The sequence below is a fragment of the Eleginops maclovinus genome, chromosome 4 (assembly GCF_036324505.1).
Source record: "Eleginops maclovinus isolate JMC-PN-2008 ecotype Puerto Natales chromosome 4, JC_Emac_rtc_rv5, whole genome shotgun sequence".
Lineage (NCBI taxonomy): Eukaryota > Metazoa > Chordata > Actinopteri > Perciformes > Eleginopidae > Eleginops > Eleginops maclovinus.
In genome coordinates this window covers 15,826,540-15,836,945 of record NC_086352.1, presented here as the reverse complement: position 1 = coordinate 15,836,945, position 10,406 = coordinate 15,826,540, and the positions used below count along the sequence as shown (strand labels likewise).

At 38.3% G+C, this 10,406-nt stretch overlaps 1 protein-coding gene across 1 annotated transcript; it reads left to right on the top strand.

The window, feature by feature from the left end:
- The first annotated feature begins 2,638 nt into the window (after positions 1–2,638).
- On the top strand, positions 2,639–8,925 carry slc38a8b (solute carrier family 38 member 8b). Its single transcript, XM_063882655.1, has 10 exons — positions 2,639–2,828; positions 4,164–4,362; positions 5,139–5,295; positions 5,375–5,479; positions 5,591–5,648; positions 6,492–6,606; positions 6,711–6,858; positions 7,603–7,805; positions 7,916–7,967; positions 8,823–8,925. Exons 1-10 carry the CDS (start codon positions 2,640–2,642, stop codon positions 8,923–8,925), a joined length of 1,329 nt encoding a protein of 442 aa, XP_063738725.1. The 5' UTR covers position 2,639.
- The last annotated feature ends 1,481 nt before the right edge of the window (positions 8,926–10,406 follow it).

Genomic DNA, 10,406 nt, shown 5'->3' with positions numbered 1-10,406 from the left:
TCAACCCAACAAATGCTTAAATTAAAGGTATACTATATGCTGACAAACACAAGGCATTCATTTTCCTTACTCTTTTCTTTTCTTCAACTCATGGGTTTTGTGTCAGTTGCATGTGTGTGTGTGTGTGTGTGTGTGTGTGTGTGTGTGTGTGTGTGTGTGTGTGTGTGTGTGTGTGTGTGTGTGTGTGTGTGTGTGTGTGTGTAATCTGAATTCTCTTAAGCTGTTTCATAACAGCAGAATCATGAGTACATTAATCTCGTCTGTCTTTATTCATCACAGTGTAGCAGGTTGCTCCTCCAAACCCTTGAAAACGGTCTTATTGTCCTCAGAGCACGCAGCATAAAGAAGACGAAGACGCAGAGAAGTAGTGATGATGATTGGTTTTGCCGTATCAGCATTGTCATCAAGTTTAACTAAAATAATGACATAAGCAAGTGTGACATCTAAATGTCGGAGGTGGTATCTTCGTTACTGCAGCTGAATTTAAAGAGTTATTGCAGCGGTCACTGAAACCTCAAGTGGACGTCCTGCTTTATATTCTGCTGAAATATTCACATGGCACACTGATTAAATGCAGCGATGCAGCACCTTTAACCCAAAGTTCACAGGTTTAATGGCTGATTTAAATAATGCCGCTTCATACACTTCCCAGCTGTGCATAGACTTGCATTATGTACATGCTTATATTATTTTAAAATCTGAATCAGACTGTGTGTTAAAAGGTCTCCGACTTTGGGTATTTTTTGCTAACAGGCTACATAAAAGCCAGATTATAACCCTGATATGGTCATGACGACAAATCACGGCAGGTCACCCTGGACAGAGAGGATTCATATATAAAGCTGTTTACTCATTCAGAGCTTTGATGAATACATAGAACAGGATTTTTCTTTTACAAATGGGAAATGAACAACAACATGAATAATATATTAATTTAATCATTAACATTATGGCAGTGGGCCTTTGTAAAACTCTAAACAAATAACTCTTAACTACTACTTTCACAGTAAGGACTTACCAACTTTTACACTAATTATTTTTCTATATTTTTCTAAAGACACATTTATTACTTAAAGAACCCTAATTAACAAAAACATTTTGAAGTCTCATTATAGTTATTGCATTTTAGTCTGATAATTAAAATGATAACTTCTGTCTGGTCTTAAATGATAAATATTCCTTTTAGGAGTTCAATCACTTCAATTATTTAAAAACAAAATGTAATTATCATCATTATTTTTTATTTGCAATCCATGAATTTAAGTTAATTTAAATTGGAAAAGCATTTTTAAAAAGCAACCTCCTGAGATATTTTTAGAAACAGCACCTGTGGTACAAAATGACTAGGTCTTTGGACTCTCCCCGGAACACTTCTGCACGCTGTGATCTCTCTTTGTCCTGCACTACACTTGAGAAAATCTGCTAAATCGCCATGACATCATTTTTAAGGTGCCTCAAAGCCCCTCACATTTTGGGAACAGCTGTTCAAAAAGATACAGTTAAAGTTTATTTTCTTCGAAAGAATCCTCCTGCTGGCTGAAAGTCAGTGAGATGCAAAGCAATGTTCATGAATTGACCAATGCCCTCTGCCTCGTAACAGATGGTCTTTAGCATGAATCCTAAACGGGATTATGAATGACATGTGTGGTAGATTGTTCCATATGACCGGGACGTTGTTCAAACTCCTCATGCTACAACAGTGTAAGCTGCACTGCACACAAACTATCATTATGTTAAAACATAAATATATAACATAAATACATGGAAATTAAATAATGGCCTATCTCTTTGGTGATTACCACTAAACTGAACTCCTAACTTTCCATTAACATGACACAGGGAGAGAGGTGAGTAAATGGAGGACGTTGAAGTCATGGTTTACCTCTTAATGAAACTGTGCAGGATTTCCCGGACAAAAAACAAAACAATATATAGACTTAATACAAAGTAATCCTTTTCAATCTTCACTCTTGACCCAGTAGTAGAAGTAGTAGTAGTTATAGTAGAAGTGTTTGGAGATGTTTGTATTTGTAGAGACCTAGCAGCCAGCCACTTGCATTTTCCCTTTTTTGGCAGCATATTTTTGCCCTGGAGATCCTTGCAGGTTAATCCAGCAATACTCTCTTCACTGATTTATGATTTTATAATGTTCATTCATGGTTTATTTAGGAGGGGGGGGGGGGTCCACTTAAATTGGCTTTTTTGTAAGAAAAATAAGTCGTATTTTGACCACAGCATATGAATAGACGAAATGAGTAAACAAATACAAAGTGATAATACAAAAATGACCAAATTACCTTTATCTTTAGTATTAGGCTTCTTCTTCAGAGACAGACACGACTTAAAAGAGAGAGCCAATGAGAGAGACAGTGAAAACACAAGCAAACATACTCACTTTAGTGATAAATGTGTCACCTCAGAGTGAAATGTTTAGTAGTCAAAATGTCCAATTAGACCATGTGAGTCGCGTGTGCTCGTGGGTGTAGGCTATATATCTGCAGGGTTTCCCTCTCAGCAGGTTTAAACTCACAAAAGGAGGAAGAGGACACCTGGACTACTTTGGAAGAGTTAGTTTTGCCAGAAATCGTTCTTGTGAAGTATCAGTTAAAGCTTAAAGGGTTAGAGCTTCGTTCAGGATCATGGAGGAACTAGCCCGAGAGAGCATCAACCTGCTGGCCCGCTCTGCATCGCATGCGGACCCCCCTCGACTTGGTTCATTCGGTGCTGTGTTCATCATGCTGAAGTCTGCGCTGGGAGCCGGACTGCTCAACTTCCCCTGGGCTTTCCAGAAGGCAGGGGGAGTCAATACTGCACTCAGTGTGGAGCTGGTAAGGATCACACATCCACATTTTCTGTTCATAGTACATATAGTGCAAGTGTAGAAAAAGTGGATAAATACAATACATTAAAATAGGATTGTTGAAGGATTCAACCGCATATCCCTTCATTGTATTGTCCTGAACATAGAGACATGTTGGGGGTTAGTTTGTCTGTCGGCCTGCTGACTGTATATGTATGTATGCATGTATGAGTGTGTATGAACTCACCCCCACTCAATCTCTCCCTGGTGTGAAAGAGGCTCATCTATTTCACAGGTGAACTCTAATGAGCTTCCAGTTAAGGGAAGACCTGAACTTTCATTGCACTACAGCAAAAAATGTGTGTTCATGCACATATTTGTTTTACTCATGTTGTGGGGACATGGATCTGTTGACACATTCACAGAGTAGGGATAAAATGCAAATTCCCTAATCTAAATCATTACATTTCAAGAATTTTGAAAACATAATGCAAGTCACTGTAGTGTTATGTTAAGTGGTGGGGGGAAAAAAAACGTGTGTGTTTGTGCATGTGGATTTACATCCTGACTTTCCAGGAACAAGCCCAGGGGCCCTAAGAGGTCATTAGAATTACACTTGATCTTTATTTGAGTCTTATTCCACCGGTTTATTTTATTATATAAAACTACAAGTACAAACAGTTGGCATTCATTTAAAACAAGTTAGGCAACCTACATTCAAATAAGCAGAATTACATTTGCCTTATGGAAATATATATGGATATCAGGTTTCCTTGAACTTTGAGTAATATTTGTTTTAAGCGAAAATGTAATTTCCTGCTTTTATGTATGGAAACTTTAACTCTTACCTGATGACTGTTCAGGACCCCTTTACCGCATATTTTGATGTGCAGTCACTGTGTTTTTTTCATCATCCCTGATCTTGTCTATATGCAAACTTTGACTTTCTTTGTATGGCGTCACCTGACATCATCCTTAACTGCTCTCATAAATACTAGCACTTCTAGAGGCAGCTCTGAACATGCAAAACAAAAGTCAGATAAACATTTGGAGCGTCTTAGTTCAATGTGTATGGCCTCTGAACAAGGTGCTGCAGTTTATGAGTTGGGAGTGAGAACACCCTTGGACTATGATGACAAAAAATGGATCAAAGTCTTAATCAATATATGTAGAAATTAAAAATGTTTCTTACCCTTAGGAAAATAATAATCACAGTCTCTCTTCATCTCCAATGTTTGAACCAATATCATGAAAGAGAGGATGTAGATTCTGTTTTTCAGTAGTGCCTTTTCACAGGCCTGTGTCCAGGGCCCAGTTGTCTAATGATCTGTCCATGGTGTGTGTTTGTGTGTGTGGCGAGCAGGTTTCACTGGTCTTCCTCATCAGTGGTCTGATCATCCTCGGCTATGCCTCCTCGGTCAGCAAACAGAATACGTACCAGGACGTTGTGAGGGAGGTGTGTGGAGGAGCAGTGGGGCAACTCTGTGAAATCTGCTTCTGCTTCAACCTCTTCATGATATGTGTGGCCTTCCTGGTGGTGGTGCAGGACCAGCTGGAGAAATGTAAGTGCTCATGAAGTTATTTCTCATGATGCAGGTTCTCCTATAACTTACAAACAGACCACTTTGTCAGAGGCTGTAGATTAAAGTCTTTATTATCCCCCTTTCTCTGTGAAGAAAGTATCCTTAATGTCCTTTCCAAATACTCTGCTAACTAAAACGATTCTCAAAAAAATGTCCCGCACTTAACAGTCTTTATTTCACCATCACGTTATAAATATGAAAAATATTTGTGCTAGTATTGTAGCACAGTGTGTTAATGTTTTTCTCAGGAGTTTGTGATCAATTCAGCTTAGCAGACATTTCCTATATGAAAAAATGAATCTCTCTCAGACCACCAATCATCAGGCAGTTAGATTTTCATTCTTGCTTGTGTAAGGGTGAAAATATGTGATAGCGATGCTACCCTTTTTTTCATTTTTTCTTTGTCGTGTTGTCCATCTGAAATGCTTCAAATCCCTTTAATGTTTTCGCTGTGTTCCTAATTCAAACAGAGCATTTGATTGGATTTACAAACATACCCAAATAAATCTATTAGATGAGAGCATTCATTGTGCACAATGAATGCACACAGATGGAGCATTTTGCAATAGTGAGATAGAGGACAACATGCTTTTAACACATACATGTTGGTTGTCGTCATGTTCATCCACCAATGTTAAAGCATGAATGTCATCAAAACAACCTAAAGACTGAGAATCTCTTTTATATTTATTCTATTCTTTAGTCTTCATGTTGCTTCAGATAATTAATAGCTCTTATTGTGTCTCTTCTTCCAGTGAGTGTTTCTTTATACGAGACGGTGACTGGGTCAACTGAGGGCGAGATGCCATACGAATGGTACACCGACCAACGTTTTTACCTCTTCATCATGTGCGTCCTCATCATCCTACCCTTGTCTATCCCAAAAGAAATTGGCATCCAGAAATACACAAGGTACATGACATTTATCATGGATCAGAATGAGATATAGTGTATACTTTTATGGAATTTAACAGTTGTTTCGTCATGTCAGTGTGTTGGGGACTCTGGCGGCAACATATCTGTGTGTGGCAGTGATCGTCAAATATTACCTGATGGAGAGCCACACTGTTATAATAACTCCAGAGCACAGCGAAGGGTCAGTAACACTGGTTTAATGGATACATGTGTGTGTTTAGGTTTTGTTTCTCATTCTATGCAGAGTTTTTTTTCTGGGTGCGTCTTTATATGTGTGTGTTTGTGTTTTCAGTGTGAGCTCATGGGCTTCAATGTTCAGTGTCGTGCCGACCATCTGCTTCGGCTTCCAGGTAGGATCAACTGCATGCTTTTAAGTCTCTAAGTAGACATCCTGATGCTAGACATTTAAGTGGTTTAATGTGGACCTAAATTTGTCCAACTAGAAAAAAATGAAATGTTGGCTCACAAAACAACCAGCAATTACAGACAATTAAAAAGCATGAAGACACTTTTTTTAAGTTCAACTATAGTGTATAGTAACGTAAGTGATTTCACCGAATGGCCATATAGCATTGGAAATGTCTGGTCTTTTTTTACTTTAAATTTTTACTTTTTTACCCGTAAGAATATGCTATATTTAAATATGTTTACTCCCTTGAATACTTATCTCATTCTGTTTTATTTGTAACTGGTATAATATGGTGCAGAAGCCAGAAAAACAAACAAAAAGAAAAACACTTTACTTTTAAACTGTGATTTGGGATGCAAGTCTCATCTATGCAGTCAATGTTTATAACTTTCTCATCATTTTTTGATGTAAGTATTTTATTTTAGCTTGCTGTTATTTTTGTTTTTGTAATTTTATGTAATTTTAAAAGGTGTTGTTTTTTTTCCGTTTAGCTTTGACAAGAAAATAATCATTAATAACCAAAGTAAGACCAAGTTGAACTTCTGTTAACACACACAAACAATTACCATGGCTTGTAAAGCCATAACATGACAATATTCATATTTTGGGAACAACTTGCCGATAAGTTGATGCTACATGTTTTTATATATCAAGATGCTAATTAAATGACTAAATATTCAAGTTATTCTAAAAAATATAAAATGCAGCTATGACTGGATAACTACAGGAACACAGTCACAATGATTGATTGAAATTGTTTGTGTGTTACTGTGTGTGTCTGCAGTGCCATGAAGCCTGTATTGCCATCTACAGCAGCATGGAGAACAAGAAGCTCTTAAACTGGGTCATCATCTCAGTGGTCTCCATGTTTTTCTGTTTACTCATTTACACTCTCACTGGTGAGTTTAACTTTAAAGCAACTCTAAACTCTTAATCTAACTCTATTGACCTCAGTTCGTTTCGTGCTCGCCTGAAAACTGCTCATTACATCCTCTTCCTCCAGGTGTGTACGGCTTCATGACATTTGGACGGGCGGTTGCCTCCGATATTTTGATGTCATATCCTGGAAATGACGTGTCCATGATCATATCCAGGCTTCTTTTTGGAATATCAATCATCACCATCTATCCTATTATTCTTCTCCTGGGGAGGTGAGGAACAGCAAAGTTCAGACTGTTTAACATATGAACTTTGGACAATACCAAGGAAATCAGCCTCACACATTGTAGTAGTTTCCCTTCAAACTTATTGCACACAGTAGGAGATTGACCTTATCTCATCCCTTATCACTTACTGAAAATACTGTTTTTGGGTTAGGCGAGTGGTAGCTTTGGGTTGAGTCTGTAGAAGCATGACATGACGTGGATTACACAACTCAGTTTTGTTGTGAACTTTCCTGAATTCACAAGTTCCTAAATCTCGTTTGAACCCCCCACACACACATTTTCAGAACCATTTTCTTGTAAATCACTCTTCTTTCTGACCCAGGGGTGTTTGTATTTTACCACTAGCCACTTGGTGAAGTCATATACATACACACTTACTTGAACGCTCCGGACAATAAGCGTCTCCATTCAAACTTTGGCTCGGACATTACACAGTCTTTGTAATAGACAAAAGGCAGGGTAAAATCTGCTGCAGAAGCATTTGGACATTTGCATTCTCACAGCTCCTCCTGGCTAAATGTCTACTTAATGTTAGGTTTGCAGGGCATTCGGGGATTTTGTACAACTTTGTGTAAGTCTTTTAAAAGTTAACACATCTTAATGTGTGTGTGTGTGTGTGTGTGTGTGTGTGTGTGTGTGTGTGTGTGTGTGTGTGTGTGTGTGTGTGTGTGTGTGTGTGTGTGTGTGTGTGTGTGTGTGTGTGTGTGTGTGTGTGTGTGTATGTAACAGATCTGTCATCCTGAACCTGGTGATCCGTATTCAAAGACGTCGTTGGGGAGTCGTCACTCATTCGTTTGAGACTCGCTGCAGAGTGGTTCTCACTGTGATCTGGATCACCATCACTCTACTCATCGCCATGTTTGTCCCCGACATGGGGGAGGTCATCAGTGTCATCGGGGGAATCAGCGCCTTCTTCATCTTCATCTTTCCTGGTATGTAACTACTTCTTCTTCAATTAAGTGTCTGTGTTTGTAATCACACAATGTGCAATGTATGGCTTTAACATACATGGCATTTATTTGATCTTATTTGTGGGTTGCAGGTCTGTGCTTAGTGTTCACAATGCAAAGTGAACCTGTGAGTCCAAGAGTCAGGTGAGTCAGTATTTACACACTCATAGGTCCATCCATCCATCCATCCATCCATCCATCCATCCATCCATCCATCCATCCATCCATCCATCCATCCATCCATCCATCCATCCATCCATCCATCCATCCATCCATCCATCCATCCATCCATCCATCCTCCATCCATCCTCCATCCATCCATCCATCCATCCATCCATCCATCCATCCATCCATCCATCCATCCATCCATCCATCCATCCATCCATCCATCCATCCATCCATCCATCCATCCATCCATCCATCCATCCATCCATCCATCCATCCATCCATCCATCCATCCATCCATCCATCCATCCATCCATCCATCCATCCATCCATCCATCCATAATAAGATCATTATTGCAATGCTTTATTTCTGGCCATATTATATATCATGGGGGAAACAAATGCAGTGTTTAACTGATCTTCCAATTAATTTCTTTCAACTGCTAGTAATACAGTTTCAGATGACTTATTAATATTTATCTGTGTCTTCATGGGTTGTCACATTCTGCAGTGCAACACTTACAAAAGTAATTTATCAATCCAACCAGTGATCACAATTTAAGTCCTTCTAATAGAGTCTGAACTGTGTTGTATCCTGAGAAAGAGGAGTCTCAATTTTTGGGTGATTTTCTATTAAGAACATTAAGGCTTCTAAAGACATTTTTGTCCACAGATTCGATCAAACTTTTTATAACATTTGGAAGTTTGAATAATGTCCAAGATAACTGAGGATTATTAATTACTGTCAAGCAGCAGATTCATATTGTTTTCTGATAACTTGTTTCTAAAAAGTCCTGTTGTTTATTTTGACGTCACTGAATTTTGTTTTTGCAGGGTGATTTTAACAGCTTGGGGAGTCATCACCATCGTTGTTGGAGCTTTCATCTTCGGACAGAGCACGACCATCGCTATAATGGAGCTTTACCAAAAATTCTGATTCTCACACCTTTATCACCACTCTCTGCAGCAGCTGCTTCACTGTGACTTCACAATGTGCTTTGCACAACTTAAAGCTGCAAAAAGTGTTTTTTAATTGTACATATGATCCTCATCAATGTTTTCCACAACCTGGTTATAATATATATTTACTATATGCTATAACAAGATATTTCTATCTGTGTGTGTGTTGCAGAAATATTGGATTTCAATGGAAGTTATTGGACAATAATATAATGTCAAGAGAATAATGTAGGTATTAGTTGTAAAGTATGTGTGACTGTTTTAATAATTTATTTAGTATTACAATATCACTTGTATTGTATAGTATATTAAATAAGAAAATACAAAGTGTATCTTTGAGTCTATTTGTGGTTTTACCATCCTGCCAGGGGGCAGTATTGTACTACTGATGCAATATTTATTTATCTGTGTAGTCACTCATTCATTCATGTATGTGTGTAACTGCATATTGGAAACACAGATAAGAGAAACTGAGTTCCTATCATTGTTATTATAGAACCACGGTCATTTTGACAAGAGAATGCCAATACACACAATATTTGGTTTTTATGCACATAGATGGATTTTATGCCCTTGAAATTCTTGTTTGCATCAACTAGATAAAAATTGAGTCTATCATATTGACATTTTTTTGCTTCAACAGCACAATTCTTATCCTTCCTCTGCATTTCTCCACTAGCCGACCTCCACATGGCCTGAATCATATGAGTGATATCCATCTGCAGCTTTCATTGAGCACAGATTGATGGCTGAGGTATGCTGAATATCACTGTTTATTGTTTATTGACTCCAAGCTTTCAGGAGTTATAGCAGTCTGCCCGTGAGCATCACATGCTCCCAGATGTGTGTTAGTGTATGAGTGTGTAGTGATTTACAATAAATCGAGAAAAAGGGTCTGTATCTGTGCCTGGAGGGTTCTGCTCAAAAGCTGCATGCATATACTTATCTTTCTGAACACACAGGGTAAGAACTTAATGCAAAAATAGACCATCTGGAAACACACAGCAGCTCTTTTTAGACACTTCCGCTACGTTGGTGACATCTCATGCAGAGTTAATGTCCTTAGGGGAAAACCTAAAACTGTGATACTCTACTTATGTTCAGCCCATGGGATTATATTTCTAACCTGACGGCCAAATGACTAAATCCAGTAAATGGAGGAAAAGAAATCCTTAAAAACCACACAAACTCTTTGTTGAATCCTGCAGCTGCACTCTATGTCGACTGCACACAGAGTTGTGAGACTGCAACTCAGCAGTCCTGGGAAATAAAACTCACATCTACCAGGATTTTGTAACACTGCTCTGTTCTCTGCAGACATGGTAACATGGCCATCTGGACCTAAATTAAGACACTCAAGATAAAAGCTTCAGCTAAATGTAATATTATTTTGTAATTAGCATTAAACATCAAATGCAACTGAGGCTGATGGGAATGTCATTCGTAGAACTGCAATGA

Bases quoted from the DNA above. Each gene is read 5' to 3' on its own strand.
- slc38a8b (XM_063882655.1), top strand. From the start codon at position 2,640: ATGGAGGAACTAGCCCGAGAGAGCATCAACCTGCTGGCCCGCTCTGCA. The intron at 5,480-5,590 runs GTCAGTAACACT...TTGTGTTTTCAG, and splicing joins ACTCCAGAGCACAGCGAAGG to TGTGAGCTCATGGGCTTCAA. The intron at 6,607-6,710 runs GTGAGTTTAACT...CTCTTCCTCCAG, and splicing joins ACTCATTTACACTCTCACTG to GTGTGTACGGCTTCATGACA.